The sequence below is a fragment of the Rhinopithecus roxellana genome, chromosome 2 (genome assembly GCF_007565055.1).
Source record: "Rhinopithecus roxellana isolate Shanxi Qingling chromosome 2, ASM756505v1, whole genome shotgun sequence".
Classification (NCBI taxonomy): domain Eukaryota; kingdom Metazoa; phylum Chordata; class Mammalia; order Primates; family Cercopithecidae; genus Rhinopithecus; species Rhinopithecus roxellana.
Window position 1 is genome coordinate 22,171,177 of NC_044550.1, and position 18,796 is coordinate 22,189,972.

General features: G+C 40.1%; 1 protein-coding gene across 2 annotated transcripts in view; it reads right to left on the minus strand.

Moving 5' to 3' along the window:
* Positions 1-18,730, minus strand: part of CFI (complement factor I) — a 73,762-nt gene extending 55,032 nt beyond the window's left edge. Inside the window, exon 1 of one of the 2 annotated variants that reach the window (XM_030917278.1) lies at positions 18,647-18,730. Coding sequence is in view for 1 of the 2 variants with exons in the window: in XM_010389063.2 (XP_010387365.2) it covers positions 5,083-5,139 (57 nt within the window). In the remaining variant the exon portion in view is untranslated. Of the gene's footprint in view, positions 1-5,082; positions 5,394-18,646 lie in introns of those variants that run through there. The other variant, XM_010389063.2, reaches the window with a different exon arrangement.
* Positions 18,731-18,796: the final 66 nt, after the last annotated feature.

The window sequence follows — 18,796 nt, forward strand, 5'->3', positions numbered from 1 at the left end:
TTTCAATAAGTGGTAATGGGAAAACTGGAAATCCACATGCAAAAAATGAAATTGGACCCCTATATTATCCCATACACAAAAACCAACTCAAAATGGACTAAAGACTTACACATACACCTGAAAGCATAAAACTTTTAGAATAAAACATAAGGGATAAGCTTCTTGACATAAGTCTTGGCAATAATTTCTTGACTATGATGACAAAAGCACAGGCAACAAATGCAAAAATAGACAAGTGGGACTACATCAAGCTAAAAACCTTCTGCACAGCAAAGGTTACAGTTAACAAAATGAAAAGACAACATATAGAATGGAAGAAAATATTTGCAAACTATACATCTGATAAGAGGTTAATATCTATTAAAATACATAGGGAATTCCTACAACAAAAAACCAAATAGTCTACTTTAAAAAGTGGGCAAAGGAGCTGAATAGACATTTCTTCAAATAAGATATGTAAATGGTCAATAGGTACTTCAAAAGGTGTTTAATATCACTAACCCCATTAGGGAAATGAAAATCAAAATCACACACCAGTTAGGATGGTTATTGTCAAAATAGCCAAAGGTAACAAATGTAGCTGAGGATATGGAGAAAGGGAAATTCTTCTACAGTTGTGGAAGAACTGATAAAGAAAATGTGGTATATACATGCAATGAAACATTATTTGGCCTTAAAAAAGAAGGAAACCCTGTCATTTGTGACAATATGGATAACCTAGAGGACATTAATTTAAGTGAAACAAGGCAGGGACAGGAGGATAGATACCACATAATACCACTTACATTAGGAATCTAAGATAGTCAAACTTATGGAACCAGAGAGTGGAATGGTGGTTGCCAAGGATTGGGTGAGAGGGAAACCGGGAAGTACTAGTCAAAGGTATAAGTTTTCAGTTATGCAAGATGTATAATAATTCTTAGAGATCTACACTACAGAATAGTGCCTATTGTTCATAATACTGTATTGTATACTTAAAAATTTGCTAAGAGCACAATTTATTTTATGTTAAGAGTTGTTATGTGTACACACAAAATAATAAGAGGGTGAGAGGAAACTTTTGGAAGTGGTGAATATGTTTATGGCATATGTTGTGATATTTTCACAGACATATATTAATCTCCAAACTCAAACTCATCAAGTTATGTACACTAAATATGTATAGTTTATTATATGTCAATCATAACTCAATAAAGTGTTTTTCTTTTTTTAAAGACCATTAAGTCTTTGTTTAGTGAGTACAAAGTTTGTGCTTCTTCTGGAACAGATTATGTTCATTTCTTCTGTAAATGGGCCATACTTTCTCATATCTTTGCATGCGTCATAATTTTTAGTTGGAAACTGGACATTTTGACTCTTACAGTAACTCTTGAAATCAGACTCTTCCTTCTACTTGGGGTTTGTCTTGGTTGCTTGGTGTTCGATGACTTTTAAACTATTTTTGGTAAGTCTATTCTTTATCACATGTGGTCTTTAAAGTCTGTTCCTTTGACTTATATTCGGTTAGTATTTAGACAGAGATTTCCTTCAATGCAATAGGAGAAAGAGAGAGAGAGAGAGAGAGAAGAAAAAGAAACCCAGAAAAACAAATCAAAATCTCAAAATCTCTCCCAGTCTTTGCAGATTGTTTCTGTCCTGGGCACTTTTCCAGGCCATGTGCAACTCTACATTAGCTTTCACTTCATACTTGGACTGAACCTAGACATCCACCAGACGTGCAGGCTCAGAGTCTTCTGAGGTTTTTCTGAGCATGTATCCTGCCCTGAGCATGTATGTGGCTTCCTAAACTCCCCCAATACACACAAGCACTTTTGAATGCCCTAATTTTCCATAAGATCTTAGTTTTTCCCCATGCTTTGGTGCTCTGTTGTGTACCTCCACTGTAATCCTTTGCCCCAGACAGCTGAGATTGCTCATTAATCTTACAGTGCCTGTGCTTTGCAATATTAATGCTTTTCTGCTCTGAGTTCTGAGATAGGTGAAACCAAGACAAGTGCCTGGGGTCTGTCCTTCAGGTAGGCTTTAGGATAGAAAAGACAAACACATTATTTTTGAATAAGGTATTCTGTGTTCTTTCTAGTGCTAGGGAATAGGGTCCCTCCCTGAGTGAGAAACGTAGATAGCTATCCTTCAAGACCACTGTCAAATCAGGGAGTGTATGGGGTAAGGGCACAAAAGACATATGCACAAAATGCCACAAAACTTTCCTACCATTTTTAGTTGCCTGTTCCTTCATTCAACATTTGCTTAGGTGCTATAAAACTTTGACTGTTTTCCACAGTTCTAAATAAAGTTGGTTCTGACAGCTTCTCTTTGGTTTTTGTGGAAGTGGATTTTTGGTTTTTGGTTTTGGTGGATCTGCCTACTCTGCCATTTCCACTGCCATCACTTGCACTGCACACCCTCCTGTGTGCCACCCTTCGTTTCCAGGATGTTGTCATTCTGCTTAACATTACCCCAGTTCTTTCTCTCTAAAATGCCACCCATATACGCCTGAGTTTTTAATAAAATTTTAGAGTAAAATAAAATTTAGGGTATCAGTTGGCGATTATGTCACAGGACAATTATAGTAAGTAATCATGCCGACTGAAACATTTGGCTTCTGTTTTTTCTTTTTCTTTTTTTTGACAGGATCTTGCTGTGTCACCCAGGCTGGAATATGGTGGCATGATCATAGCTCCCTGCAGCCTCAAACTCCTGAGCTCAAGCAATCCTCTTGCCTCAGCCTCCCAAAGTGCTGGGATTACATGTGTGAACCCCCTCACCCAGCCAGTTTCCTTGTTGTTGAACATCCTTTGGTTATTCCTACCATCATAAGGCCCTATTCCTACCACCAGCAGCCACGCCCACTGTGCTATGGGTTTCTTTTTCATCTTTTCTGAATCCTCTAGTTTCCTTGTCTGAGTAGGTTCAGTAAAACTGCTTTTCTTCTTTCACTATTCAGAGCAACTTAATTCTATCTCATTGCCATCTATACTAAGTCATTGACATCATCCACCTTAGCATCAGTACATCAAGATGTTCTGATTAAAAAATACTAATAATAAGGAAGGGGATACTTTTTATCCCTTAGGCAGAAACCTACCCTCAGCTCTTAAAAATGTATCCCAGCTGCACATACTTCATTTCATTTTGAAAACTTAGATTTGTTTTAAAACTATATGAACACTAATTATATTGTCTTTAAGAGTAACCACTTAAAATGGTTACTTCTCAGCAAGTAGAATTTAAAAATTCCACTTTCTTTCATAAACAAATATTTTAAGAAGCTCTGAAATTTTCATGAACTTGAGATTAACCCTTCTTAAAATACTGTTTCTTAAAGCACTGAAGGCAACTTTGTTTTTGGAAGACTGTTCAATAAAAGAAAGAGGCTCTCTTCAGGAGTAGAAAAGGGAGCTGGAATATTTCTTATTTTCAAAAAAGTAATTTTTCTAATTATAAAGTAATACACCTTTGTTTTAAATAAAAAAATAAAAAAAGTTTGAATTCTGAAATTCAGAAATGTATTAAACAGAAAATAGAATCACCAGTAATCTTATTAGCCAATGATAGCAACTATTAACTATTTAATACATATACTGTAAGATCTTTTAGTCATATATATAAATAGGTATAAGTATGCATTTATATGTGTGTGTGTGTGTTTTTCTTCAATAAAAATAAAATTGTAGTAAGGACTTTTTATTTAGATAAATTGTCATTTCAATGGCTACATAATAGTTCAATTTTGAATATACAATAATCTAACCAGTGTCTTATTAATAAGCATTAGTTATTTCCATTTATTCTCTATTATAAACATTGCAGTGATGATAGCAACTATTTTAGAAGTTACAAGAATCTTAGAGTGTGTTTTCTTAAGTAGTTTTCTTTTTTTTTTTTTTTTTTTTTTTTGAGACGGAGTCTCGCTCTGCCGCCCAGGCTGGAGTGCAGTGGCCCGATCTCAGCTCACTGCAAGCTCCGCCTCCCGGGTTCACGCCATTCTCCTGCCTCAGCCTCCCAAGTAGCTGGGACTACAGGCGCCCGCCACGTCGCCCGGCTAGTTTTTTGTATTTTTAGTAGAGACGGGGTTTCACCATGTTAGCCAGGATGGTCTCGATCTCCTGACCTCGTGATCCGCCCGTCTCGGCCTCCCAAAGTGCTGGGATTACAGGCTTGAGCCACCGCGCCCGGCCAAGTAGTTTTCTTTAAATATTTTCTTCTACAAGCTGGCACTAAGACAAGATAGTTTTGGATTGCCACCAAAGTTGGCAATCATCAGTAAGTATCTAAAATGTTTTAAACATTTTTCACCTTAATAGATGACACTCTAACTTCAATACAACATGTCATTTCAGTTTCAAGTTCCTTCGTAGCCCACAAACCCTTCATTCTGATCAAATGAATTCATTTATTTGGAGGGGCCTGGTGCGTTGCTGCCTTCCTATGGTAGTACTTGCTGCTTTTCCTGGCTAAAAAAGCTGGAAATCACTCCTCTTTCTCACCACTGATCACATGTAATACAGAATTAAAGGTTCAGCTCAAATCCTACTTGATCCATAATCTCTTCATGACCTCTCAGCATGAAGCGATTTGTCCTCTCATTAAAGACCTTTCCACATATTTGTAACACTTTTGACAATTAAATGTATACTGTCTTGTAACTTGTACTTTTGTGTTTTCAGATGTTTCAAGTTTGCTTATTATTTCCCCTTTCTATAGCTATAGAGTGTACTAAAAGGTTATTGAAGGAAGAGATCAGTCTCACTGTCTTTCTAGTACTGTACCTTATACACAGGAGGAACCTGGTAAATATTTTTTATTTACTACAATTACAATAAATCACAGTCTTGTATTAGTAAAACTCCTGTTCAGTGCAATGCCTCTGCATATATAAGCACATAAAAAGAGCTTTTTTTAAAAAAACTATTTTATCAAGATATTAACATAAAACATTTGTTGCTGACTATAGAGTGGCATTGTTGGTAACTGAACTATGTAATATTTAACTCAAAATTATAAATTTAAGATTATTTTCTATATTTTTACAACCTTTAAACTATCAATTAAAATTGTTTGCATAAAGATTGAATTGCTTACCTTGCAAAAACTTAAGTGAAAGCACAGAAATAACAGAAAAACATGAAGAAGCTTCATGTTGGAGGTGTTCGGGGTCTTTGTCTCTGCTGAGAACTCTTTTCCACCCCAGGTATTATTTTGAAATTTAATTTTTAACCTCTGAAAAAATATTTCAAAAGAACAAGCCTCCTAAAGAACTCTGTACTTTTGAACGCTGAAAGAATTTGGCTGAAATCCAGAGAGATTTACCGTAACTGAAACCAAAAAATGGCCTTCCCAGTAAAGAGCAGAGGGAGGTGACCAATAGGAACTTGTTTCCACTAGAAGAGACTGATTTCCTCCCACCCTGTTAATGAGCAATGACTCAATTCTGTATTCCAGGGAAGACAGAAATTATATTGGAAGCAATTTTTTTTTTTTTTTGTAAAATAAAAATAAAATTTTTTAAACTTAAGGTTGAAGACTAGGAGACAGTAAAAATAAAAGCAGACCATAGCAAAGGCTGCAAAATACATTTAAAACTCTAGAAACCAGCTGCTTTACCATGTATCTGTTGTGCTGTGATCAAATTTTATTTTTAGAGTACAAGAAATTTTAAAAACAGGTATTCTTGTGCCAGTACCAACTATCATGCAGGATTTATCTATTTATGAAATAAATCTGTGATAGCAGAAATGCTGACACAATTGGGTTCACCAGAAGCAGACTTGAGACAGTGAGCATGGGGTACAAGTGTTTGTTAGGGATCGATACCCGTACAAGGAAGGGAGGGGAAGCAGGGGTGAGCAGAGGGAGAAGTTGAACTGAAGTGAGTGTGACCTGTCACAGGGCCCCTGATTTCAGTATAAATGGCTGGGCCATTATATTCTGCCTTGCTCGGTCCCCTACTATATATTGCCCAAGAAGGGCACATCCTTAGGTGAGATAGTTTTCTGTAGCTAAGGCAGACATGGTAGGATCTGACAATTATGTGCTATCAGGAGGAGGTATCTTCTGACTACATTCTTTACAGCCAGGTAGGAAGACCTTCCTTGACAGGGCTTCTGGGAAACTCATCTCTGTCTTTCAGGGTACATACTTGCACCTTTTAGATCTACGTTCCATATATACTCCAGGAGTGGCTCCTTAAAAATTTCATTGGGCCTCTATTCTTGAGGGAAAACTTAGAAGAGGAAGTGAATGGGAAAAACTACAGCTCCCACCCTGGCAGTTGATCTTGGGGCTGTACCTGACACTCACCCTTGGCCCCCTTCCTATCTATTTTAGATTCCCTTTACCCTGACCTCCCACCTTTGCTGGTCTCCGTGACTTACTGGATGACATGACCCACAATGTCCTTCACGAGCGGTCTAAGCCCCTGGTTACCCTTTGTTTCTCAGGCAAATGTTGCCATTTGTATCCCTACTGTCACAAGAGGCAGGCTGGACATGGTGGCTAACTCCTATCATCCCAGCACTTTGGGAGGCCAAGGCAGGAGGATTGCTTGAGGCCAGGAGTTTGAGATGAGCCTGGGCAACACAGGGAGAGGTTCAGGCTGCAGTTAGCCATGATTGCACCACTGTACTCCAGCATGAGTGACAGAGAGCCTCTCTTAAAAAAGAAACAACAACAACAACAACAAAAGAGGTACCCCAGTAGGTTATGTGGGTTCTACACATCTTCCTCCCTGCCCACGTTATAGTAATAGCAGTCCTACCTCCTCGGAATGATCAGGGTCAATTACCCTTGTGGATTATGACTCTTTCTTTCTTGTTGGTCCCTAGACACAAAGAGCTCAGTGTACCCCCGGCAACAGCTCTAGTTTATAATTCTATGGGACTCTTGCTTGCCCCTGGTGAAAGTACAGTCCTTTGGAGACCGAGACAACGAACCCTGCAGAGTCTACAATTGTGGAGACAAGATGCACAAAGTTCCCAATTGGTTAATGGGGGTGATGGTAAGTGTGGTCATTCTTGCCTTTATTCCTTGGTTCCCAGGCCCACGTATTCTTCCTATTGGGAATACAATGCTATATGAAAGTCTTTGATTGAATGTATATACTGCTTCCTGGAGGACAGCACCCCATTCTCACAAAGTTTTGCATTTAACTGGCACCTCAGCTCTGCCCTCAGCAGCCCATTCCAACATTCTGTAAGTCCACCAGCTTCTGAGTGGTGTGGTATGTGATATGACCAGGGGATTGCATGATCACAGGCCCACTCCTGGGCCTGCTTTGTTGTAAAGTGGGTAGCCTTGTCTTTGGTAGATAATTAAGCACTCTATAATTCTTTGGATTATGGTGCTAACGGAGGCCCTGCACGCAAGAAAGGCACGCTCATACCTCAAATATATGTCTACTCCTGTAAGAATAGACCACTGACCCTTCAAAGAGTGAAAGAATCAGATGCAGTTAACTTGCTACTAAGTGACTAGTTGGTCTCCCTGATGAATTGTGCCATCTTGTGGGGACAGTATTAGTGTCAGCTGCTGTCAGGTTGGGCATTTGTTAATCATGGGAGCTAGATAAGCCTTGGGGTCCATACTATTGGTGTCATGGGTAGCCTCTATCTCTGCTACCATGGGCACTTCATTCTTGTGCCCATCGTGCCAGCACTGGGGTGACTGATGACTGAGACTCAGTCATTTTGGCTCAATAATTTTGTTGGGCCAAATTGGCTGAGGCATTTTGTTGGTTATTTAGTGCCTTTTCTCGGTAGATGCTTTCTGGTAGGCATTAACATGTGATACAAAAATTTTTATACTTCATGCCCACTCCTGTAGGTACATGTATCCATTCTAGATTCCCTTCACTCTGACCTCCCACCTCTGCTGATGTCAGTGACGTACCTGATGACATGACCCACAGTCTCTTTCAGCAGTGGTCTGAACCCTTGGTTACCATTCACTTCTCAGGGTAAAGTTACTGTTTGTATCCCAGAACTTTTTGCTCTTGATCTTTGAATATTTTTCATTTCAGGAACAAAAGATGATCAGGAAATCACTATTGCCTGTGATTCTATATAAAGTCTAGCCTCAGGCCACCTCCCTTTCCACACAAAGTGGATGACCAGGTGTACCACCTGCAGCTCTGCCTTTTGGGGGGACTTTCTCTCACCACTGTCTTTTAAAACCACTCCAAAGTGTGGCTGTAATGCAGCCTCTGTCTATTTTCAACTTGTACCTATATACCAAGCCAACTCATCTGTAAACAAAATGTGACCTTTTCTCTCCTCCTTCAGCTGGTCATACCAGATTCCCCAGGAAGCTATAGGTGTGAGATGAGGAAGGGGCATGAGTGCAACTGTTTGGATGCTGGGGACAGGGGCAGTGTGGCCTACCTGCTACCTGTTTATGCACCCTGCTCATACCTCTGGTCCTGTTTGCGTTTGGCTCTGGATGTCAGACTTCTATCTTATAATACATTTTTGCTAGGCCTGCTTTGCAGGTCCATTTGGATCCAGAGAATAATAGGCAGTTCTGGCTGTATGGTGATGTAGTGTCCTATGATTTGTTATTCTGCATTTACTAGGAACCAGTAATATACAAATTGGTTTTCAAAAGACATACAATTCTCTGCTGCAGATGGCATGGCCTTGCTCCAGAACCCTGAGATCCTATATTGTGGTTCTCCCACATGATCTTCCTCAAACACCTCACAGCATTTTTTCCCCCATCACTGAGACTTCTGATGCTATACAGTCTGCTGGACCACTGCAGAAACCTTTTCTGCTTTGGCAGCTGGAACAATATTCCCTAGTGCAGAATATTCGCTCCCAGCTCGCTCCCAGCATCCAAAAAGTCTCATCAGGTTTTGTGCTTCCTTCTTTGTTAAAGAAAGTACAAGATACAATAATTTGTCTTTTACATTAGAGAGGATGTTCCAGCAGGTTCCTGAACACTGGTTTCCTAAAAATTTTACTGATGTGTCAGGCTTTATTTCCTACTCTCTGGAACACATGTGTCTTACCAAAGTATTTATCATGCTACTTCCTCATCTCCTCTGATAAAGGTAATGCTATCAATGGAAAAACAACGATGGTGACTTATGGAAAATCCAGATGATCCAGATCTCTGACTATTATATTATGTCAGAAGGTGGCAGATAAGGCCTGGGGAAAACTTTAAGTGTATATGTTGCCCATTCCATGTGAATGAGGACTGTTTCTGATCCTTTCTGATTAAAATGCCCCCTCTCTCTTGCTCCTACTCCAGCCACGTAATGTGTGTGCTTTCCATTTGCCTTCTGCCATGATTGTAAGTTTCCTGAGGCCTCCCCAGAACCTGAGCACATGCCAGTATCATGCTTTCTTTTTTTTTTTTTTTTTTTTTTTGAGACGGAGTCTTGCTCTGCCGCCCAGGCTGGAGTGCAGTGGCCGGCTCTCAGCTCACTGCAAGCTCCGCCTCCCGGGTTCCCGCCATTCTCCTGTCTCAGCCTCCCGAGTAGCTGGGACTACAGGCGCCCGCCTCGTCGCCCGGCTAGTTTTTTGTATTTTTTAGTAGAGACGGGGTTTCACCGTATTAGCCAGGATGGTCTCGATCTCCTGACCTCATGATCCGCCCGTCTCGGCCTCCCAAAGTGCTGGGATTACAGGCTTGAGCCACCGCGCCCGGCCTCAGTATCATGCTTTCTATACAGCCTGTGGAACCATGAACCAATTAAACCTCTTTTCTTTATAAATTATCTAGTCTCAGGTATTTCTTTATAGCAGTGCAAGAATGGACTAATACAGCAGTTAACAAAAAGAAAATGTAAAGTGCTCATAAGGACTGAAATTTTATTCAGTTTAAGTCTCTTTCCTCCTATGATCTCAATGAAAATAAATATAAAAATAAAAGTAATTCCACTGCACCACTGAAAAATGAAGAAGGATTCATTAATAGGACATAAACAGTGAGGAATTACTAGAATACATATAGTAGACAGGAAAAGATTAACTGCAAAACTTAAATGAGCTTAAGAAGTGTCAAATTCATATACGTGACAACAAGGTATCCAAAATAAAAAAGACCACAGAATAAACAGAAACAGTAGAATCTGAGAGAAGTGATGGACTAAGTAATTAATAAATAAAGGGAAGAACATCTGAGCCAGTGGTCCACACGGGGGCAACTTGAGAATTTACTCCAGGCTAAAGCCTACAGTAAGGCTCTCTGTAGCACATGTTCTAACCCAGAACCCCTTGAGTGGACACTGAGGCAGAAGCAGAGAAGCATTCTAGACGACACCAACCTCCATCAAGTTGAGGGAGACTCTGCACTTAAGATGCAAGCCATAGGCAAACCCCTGAGGCCTCGTATCCCACCCTTCTCCTGCAGTCATTGAAGGCAGACCTCTATAATCAGAATCTACAAAAACAGAAGTACAGCACAATAAAAAGAAAAAGACCAACCTCACTTATGAATATAGACGTAAAAATTCTAAACAAAATATTAGCAAACTAAGTAGTATTCAATAGTCTTACCGTTAATAATAATACTTACTTGACAACACACACACACACACACACACACACACATATATATATATATGGAGGTTAAGGCAAATAAGTAATTATGCCAATGTCATAAGAATTTCAGGGTAAGACAAACACAAGTTTAAATTCAAAGAAATGGAAACCCTGTAAATTTAACTTTGAATTGGAAATGTCACTATGACCTCCAGTTTTTTTGCTTTCTAAAAATAATTACCTCTTAGTTGTCCACTGTGTCCATTGATAGGGCCTAGAAGTCCTAACAATCCAGAAGCAATGAGCACTCCTTAGTGGCAGATTGTCTTCTCTACATACCATTTTCCATTTAAAAAAACAAGGCTCTTTGGAGAAAGCGCAATTCCACATCTGGGGCATAAAATGTAAAAGAAATATTTTGTACCAGAAAGCAAGGAAGCCATCGCAGGCTAGTTGGTAGTTTTGAAAGACTTGAAGGGGCTCTCACAAGCCAAAGATTAAATATTTTAAGCATTGCAAAGAACAATGATAGCAAAAAATTGAAATAAAAAATTTCTTTATTTCAGTTAATAATTGCAAAAGAAATGATAGAATTATCATATTACTATTTTGTACTACCTCATGAGCCAATAGACCTAGTGATGATCACCAACAGCTGCTAAAACCATTAGGTAAAAAGCTGGCAGGGAACTCTAAGAGGTGGATGAGGCTGATAACACTGATCTCGCTGACTGATATCATCCCCAAAGACAGACAACCAGATATTATGTGCCTCTTCATGGGACATTAGGAAGTATTCTTGCAGAAGAGAGAGAGAAAAAAAAGAACCTGAACACAAGTCTTTAGATCTCACTATCAATTAACTACCAGTTTATGGGAAATACAGAGGATAGAAAAACAATTTATACCACCACAAGGATGTAATCAGTGAGAAAGTGGGAAATTCTACATGACAAAAGACTCAGTTTTTTCAACAAATAAATCCCATGGGGCGGGGGTTGGTGGGGGGAACAGGGAGAAGAAACTGACATAGAATAAAAGAAAATTAAGAGACATATCAATAAAATACAATGGATGGCCCTTGTTTGGATCTTCATTTGATTGATCCAACTATTAAAAGACATTTTGAAATAACTTGGGAAAATTCCACATGGACTGGATATTCACTAATACTAAGAAAATATTATTTTTGTTAGGTGTTGTAATGGTATTGTGCTTATGTTTTTAAAAGAGTCCTCTGCTGGAGATTTATGAACAGAATGTTTACTATAAAACACTCTAGCTATAATAATTTTAATAATAACAGTGAGGAAACGGAGGAAAACATTTGCAAAAGGCTGATTGAAGGTGAGTGTTTTATAGAGAAAGGTTCATTATATTGTTCTATCAACTTTTGTTTATGTTTGAAATTTTCATAATAAAAAACAAATAAAAGAGAAAGTCATGAGTTCACATTGATATTTACAATTAATGGCATCTTGACTAAGTACTTTTTTTTTTTTTTTTGAGATGAAGTCTTGCTCTGTCACCAGGCCAGAGTGCAGTGGCATGATTTTGGTTTACTGTAACCTCTGCCTCCCAGGTTCAAGTGATTCTCCTGCCTCAGCCTCCTGAGTAGCTGGGACTACAGGTTCGTGCCAACACGGCCAGCTAATTTTTGTATTTTTAATAGAGACGAGGTTTCACCATGTTGGCCAGGATGGTCTCGATCTCTTGACCTTGTGATCCACCCACCTTGGCCTCTCAAAGTGCTGGGATTACAGGTGTAAGCCACAGCGCCCAGTCTTTCTTTCTTTCGTTCTTTTTTTTTTAGGTAGAGTTTCGCTGTGTTGCTGAAGTACAGTGGCGCGATCTTGGCTGATGCTGACTACAACCTCAGCCTCCTGGGTTCAAGTGATTCTCCTGCCTTGGCCTCCCCAGTAGCTGGGATTACAGACCCATGCCACCAAGCCCAGCCAATTTTGGTATTTTTAGTAGAGACGGGGTTTCACCATGTTGGCCAGGCTAGTCTCGAACTCTTTACCTAAGGTGATCTGCCCTCCTCAGCCTCCCAAAGTGCTGGGATTATATGCCTAGCTTTGGCTAAGTACTTTTACAATTTTGTTCTAATATAAAAATTTTCAGCTCTAATCCTAGCCAGCAGCCCTCTTCACTGCCATTAGCAATACAGTCTCCCAACTTACAATGGTTACACCGAATAATTTGTCTACTTTACAATGGTGTGAAAGCAATAAGCATTCAGCAAAACCTGTACTTCAAATTTTAAACTTTGATCTGCTCCCTGGCTAGTGATACGCATGCAATATTCTCTTATGATGCTGGGCAGTGGCAACAAATGAGACTTTCCAGTGTGCTGTGCTGCCAGATAGTTTTGCCCAACTGTAAGCTAATGTAAGTGTTCCAAGCACCTTCAAGGTAGACTAGGCTAGGCCATGATGTTCAGTAGGTTTACATGTATTAAATGTATTTTCTACTCAGATATTTTCAACTCATGATGTGTTTATTGGGATATAACCCCATCCTAAGTTGAGGAACATCTGTATCTCCTTACTGGGTATTTTAATTAGATGTCCTAACCTTTCAGTAAAACAACTGGATGGACACCTTCTTAGATCTTGAATACCACAACTAGACTGTACATATATATTTTCTTCCCTCCATCTCTTTTATATTTTCTTTCTCTTTTTGACCATCATTCTATGATCATTTGTTAATAAGTAGGTTTTCAAGGCATGAGCAGAAATTCAAAGCATAGAAGAATTCGGTTCCATTTAACAAATATTTATTGGGCATCAATTTTATTCCAGGCACTGTACTAAGTACTTAGGATACCAAAACAAAGAAGATGTAGTTCTCACTCTTCAGGAGCTTATAGTCTAGTGTGAGTTTATGCAGATGTTATTAGGGGTCTAGGAGCAGTTACTAGGGATTCCAGAAGAGATTGGAATTTTTTTTTTTTTTTTTTGCATTCTTTTGAACTTCTTTCTCCATGTAATGCCAACACTTGTAGTGATGACTAGTGATAAAACAACTCTATTAGGAATTTTGCTAGAGGTCATTCACAAACATGACAGTGCTCCACACAACTATGTTCATTTCATTGAGTCCATTCTCGGCTTTTGATGGAAGGCAGGGGGTGCTGTTGATGACTGGTGGGTGCTGAATTAAGAAGGAGGGACAATAGGTTGAGGAAGAGGGAGAGACAATAGATTGACAACATCAGCCTATCCTTCCTGATTTACATTTCCTGATCTTCCCTGGCCTCCCCTTACTCACAGTCAACTGACAGCTAATGAACTCTCCTGATGTAATAGATAATCAAAGATAATATTTTAAGGAAGGAATTTTAATGCCCCATAACTCAAATGCCTCCCTGTTGCTTTGCTAATGTTGTAGACATTGCAAAACATGGTGTCACGCACACCCATGTGAAGAGAGTCCACTAATAGGCTTTGTGTGAGCAACAAGGCTGTTTATTTCATGTGGGTGCAAGTGGGCTGAGTCCGAAAAGACAGTCAGCAAAGGAAGGTAGGGGTGGGACAGTTTTATAGGACTGGGGTAAGCAGTGGAAAGTTACAGTTAAAGGTGGCTATCTATTGTCAGCAGAGGAGGGGGTCACAAGGTGCATGGTGGGGAGATCATAAGACCCATGGTCCAGAATAAGAATGTCACGAGGTCGATCAATCGATCGGGTGGGGCGGGGCAGGAACAGGTCATAATGGAATGTCTAAAGGTTGGTCAATCAGTTAAGACAGGAGCAGGCTGTTTCACTTCCTTTGTAGTTTTCAGTTGCCTCAGGCTATCTGTATGTATACATGCAGGCTTGGCTCAGAGGCCTGACACATGGAGCTTGTAGGTTAAAAGTGAACTGCATTTGAAGATATAATTTTTAAAAAAAATTTCCTTGGTTTGCTTATTTTATACTTTATTAGCATCTGTGTTTTACAAACATGACTTATAGTCCAATGTGGTGATTTTTGAAGATGAACTGGGAGATGGAAGAGAATTCTAAACCTTAATAATTCTGATAAAGTTAGTAAAGAAGAATCACAACTTATAAAGGAAGCAATGGCTCCAGCAAAATTGAAAAGACACTTAACTGCAAACCATAGTAAAAGAGCAGATAATTTTATATGACCTTTGGACACCCAGAGTAAAGAATGTATTTTTTTTTAAGTGACCTTCAGTAAAAAGGTCCAGAAAGAAAGTTATTTAGCAGAAGAACTTTTTGACCCGAAAAGGAAAAAGCCCCACAATTGATGGGACCTCATAATTTCAGCATGTATAATTACAGAGAGTAAGACAATAGCATATGATGTAATGACAAACTAAAACGGTTTCACTTTCAAAGTTTGATAAATTGATGTGATTGATGACATGTCACATAATGCTGCATAGCATCAAAAGAACCTAACAATTTCTTATCCAGGTTGATGAATCAACAGATTTCAACAACAAATGTCATAGAGTAGCATTTGTAAGATTTATATATTATGGCAAAATTTAAGAAAATTTTTCTTCTATGAAACACTGCTGCAAAGAAGCAAAGGTAAAGATATATTTATTGTCTTGTCTTCATACTGGAAACAGAAGGTACATTTTGGAAAAACTGTGTCAGTATCTACTTATGGTACCCTATCAAGGACTGGTTCCTTCAGAGATTTCAATTCTCATTAAAATCCTGACACATTCACAACTCACTGCTTTCTTCCCACAGAGTGCTTGTGTCAGAAAGTTCTGAAGCAAAAATGAAAAAAGTTCTAGATGATGCTATAAAGATGACTTATCAAACATAGTACAATTCACTTCTAAAATTTTTTTTTAAACTATGTGAAAACCTGGACAAGGCCCATATAAATCTCCTTCCACATGCATAAATCTTATGGCTTAGCAGATCGTTTTGGGGGAAGCCAGTTGGCATGTCACGTCAGTACTCAAGCACCCTGTAAAGAGGTCCGTATGGCAAGGAACTGGGGCCTGGCAATAGGCAGCATCAGCTTGCTAGGCATGTCAGTGAGCTCCCTCAGAAAAGGATCCTCTAGCCCTAGTCAAGTCTTCAGAGGACTGCAGCCCCAGGTGATATCTTGATTGCAACCTTATGAGAGACCCTGGGTCAAAATCATCCAGCTAAGCTGCTCCTTAATTTCTGACCTACAGAAATTACACAAAATAATGTTTATTGACACTATGGATTGGAGTGAGAGAAACTAATACAGATTCTGCTCCTTAACAGGATGCTTGACCTAGAAAATGAATCATAGAAATACATTCAAGAAAACAGTAGCCCAGATTTTACCAAATTCTTTGAAGATGAAGAATGGCTGCAGAAACTAGCATTTTTTTTTTTTTTTTTTTTTGCATTGCTATAAAGAAATGCCCAAGGCTAGGTAATTTATAAAGAAAGAGGTTTAATTGGCTTATGGTTCTGGAGGCTTTACAGGAAGCAAGGTGCTGACATCAGTTTCTGGTGAGGTCTCTAGAAGTTTACAATCATGGCGAAAGGTGATGGGGAGCTAGCATGTCACATGGCAAGAGTGGGAGCGAGAAAGAGTTGGAGGAAGTCACAGATTCTTAAAACAACCACATCTCAAGTGAACTGAGTGAAAACTCACTTATCACCAAAGGGATGGTGCTAAGCCACTCATGAGAATTCTGCCCCCATGATCCAATCACCTCCCACCAGGTCCCATCTACAACACTAGGAATAAAATTTCAGCATAAGATTTGGAGGGAACAAACATCCAAACCATATCACCTACTTAACAGACATTTTCATCACATGAACTAGTTGAACAAGGATCTTCAGGCCCTGGAGAAAATCGTTTTACTACGAGTGACAAGATTTTGGGGTTTAAATAAAAATTGAATATTTGGAAAAGTTATATTGCAAAAAGGGATCTTGAAATGTTTCCACTGTTGCTTGGACTTTAGAGTAAGGAAGTCTCAAGTCTTACTGAAAACCACCAGGGGGAATTGCTGAACAAAACTGTACAGTATTCTCCTTTCCCTTGAACACAACTGTATGACTAGATGAGGAACCCTTTCCTTGAATCTTCTCAGCCTGAGCACCTGACTCTGAGAAAAGAGGATGAACTTTATGAATGTATGACTGTAGATATAAGATGAAATTTACTTATTTGTGTTTCTTCTTTTTCTTTTGATACAGATTCTCGCTCTGTTGCCCAGGCCAGAATGCAGTGGCGCGATCTTGGCTCACTGCAACCTCTGCCTCCTGGGTTCAAGCGATTCTCCTGCCTCAGCCACTCAAGCAGCTAGGACTACAGACGCCCACCATCACGCCCGGCTAAGTTTTGTATTTTTAGTAGAGACAGGGTTTCACCATGTTGGCCAGGCTGGTCTTGAACTCCTGACCTCAGGTGATCCGCCTGTCTCGGCCTCCCAAAGTGCTGGGATTACAGGCATGAGCCACGGCGCCTGGCCTGATTTATGCTTCTACAAGTTTTGAACTTCTGAGAAAGAAGAGCAGCTTGACATTTTTAGGACAGTAATAAACATTTTGACATACTTTTAAACTTCTTGTTCAAGCAAGCTTTTTCTTTCTTTCTTTTTTTTTTTTTTTTTTTTGAAACGGAGTCTTGCTCTGTCACCCAGGCTGGAGTGTGGTGGCCGGATCTCTGCTCACTGCAAGCTCGGCCTTCCGGGTTTATGCCATTCTCCTGCCTCAGGATCCTGAGTAGCTGGGACTACAGGCGCCTGCCACCTCGCCTGGCTAGTTTTTTTTTTTTTTTTTTGTACTTTTTAGTAGAGACGGGATTTCACCGTGTTAGCCAGGATGGTCTCGATCTCCTGACCTCGTGATCCGCCCGCCTCGGCCTCCCAAAGTGCTGGGATTACAGGCTTGAGCCACAGCGCCCGGCCTCAAGCAAGCTTTTTCTTACTAAGTTTTAAGAGTAAAGACAGAAATCATCTCATTTCAGTTGAAAATGAAATCTGTGTGACAATCTCAAGTTCAATTCAGAACTGAGCAAATACACAGCAAAAGACAAGCAAAGGTTTCACACTAAATAGGTAATTTTCATTTTTTGTTTCAAAAATAATACACTTACACGTATATAGGCCCATAAAAGGATCAACATTCGTTAAAATCCAATTGCAGCATTTACTAAACTAAAAGAAAAAGAAAAAGTAAAGAGTCTTCTCTCATTTATTTTGTTGTTTGTTTGTTTTGAGACCAAGTCTTGCTCTGTTCGTCTGGGCTGGAGTGCAGCGGCGTGATCTCGGCTCACTGCAACATCCGCCTCCCGGGTTCAAGCGATTCCCCTGCCTCAGCCTCCGGAGTAGCTGCGATTACAGGTGTGCGCCACCATGCCCGGCTAATTTTTGTATTTTTAGTAGAGAAGGGGTTTCACCGTATTGGCCAGGCGGGTCTCGAACTCCTGACCTCAAGTGATCCATCCGCCTCGGCCTCCCAAAGTGCTGGGATTACAGACGTGAGCCACCGCGCCCCGCCTACAAAGGTATTTTAAAATCCCATTTACAATAACCCTCTCAATTAGATAGGTACCAAGTTCCACCCTCTTCTAAACACGATGTCAATATCAAGGTAAGGTCTCAGAGGGTTTGGTTGTAAAAGACTCCAGTCAAATTTAATAAATGGGAAGTGACTACCTTTATTTGTGAGAGAAGCTTTGGAGAATGTGGAGGAAGCAGATGTCAAATATAAGGGGCTTAAGGAGAGAAGAGGGAGAGGAGCTTCCAGCACAGTCCGCTTCACATCCTGTCCGTGCTCAAACTTGAATGAATACCCGATACAAAAGATAAAAATGATGGTTTGGTTTTCTGTAAGACAGCATAGTTTCTTTAAAATTACACAAACACAGGCATTGCTTTTCTTCCTCTAATTAGTGAGACCATAGGACAAAAGAACAAGCACAGCTGAGGGCTCAGTGGTGCGAAAATCAAAAGGTCGGGAAGAAACAAGAAACTCGGATAAACGCTTCCGCCGGCTGTGACAGGTTCTGAGGCAACCAGATCCGCTGGACATAGCGCGGCTCAGATACCTGAGAGACCTGTCCGCACAGCTGCTGAAGTTAGCAACAAACTAGTGAGCGCTGTTGAGGACCATTTAGCAGCCTGAGAAGCAAATAAGCAAATGCGCAAATGCGCCCAGCCAGTCGGCACGGACTTCAAGAACCAACCTTGTTCCTTGCAAGATGCTGGCAGTCTTCTGGCAGTCAGGGCGGGAACCAAACAGAAACCTGCCCCGCCTCTGGGAGAGAAGGCGGATCCCTAACGCCAGCTATCTCCAAGAGCGACATTGCCTCAGCACTTCCGGGACGTAGTGCTGC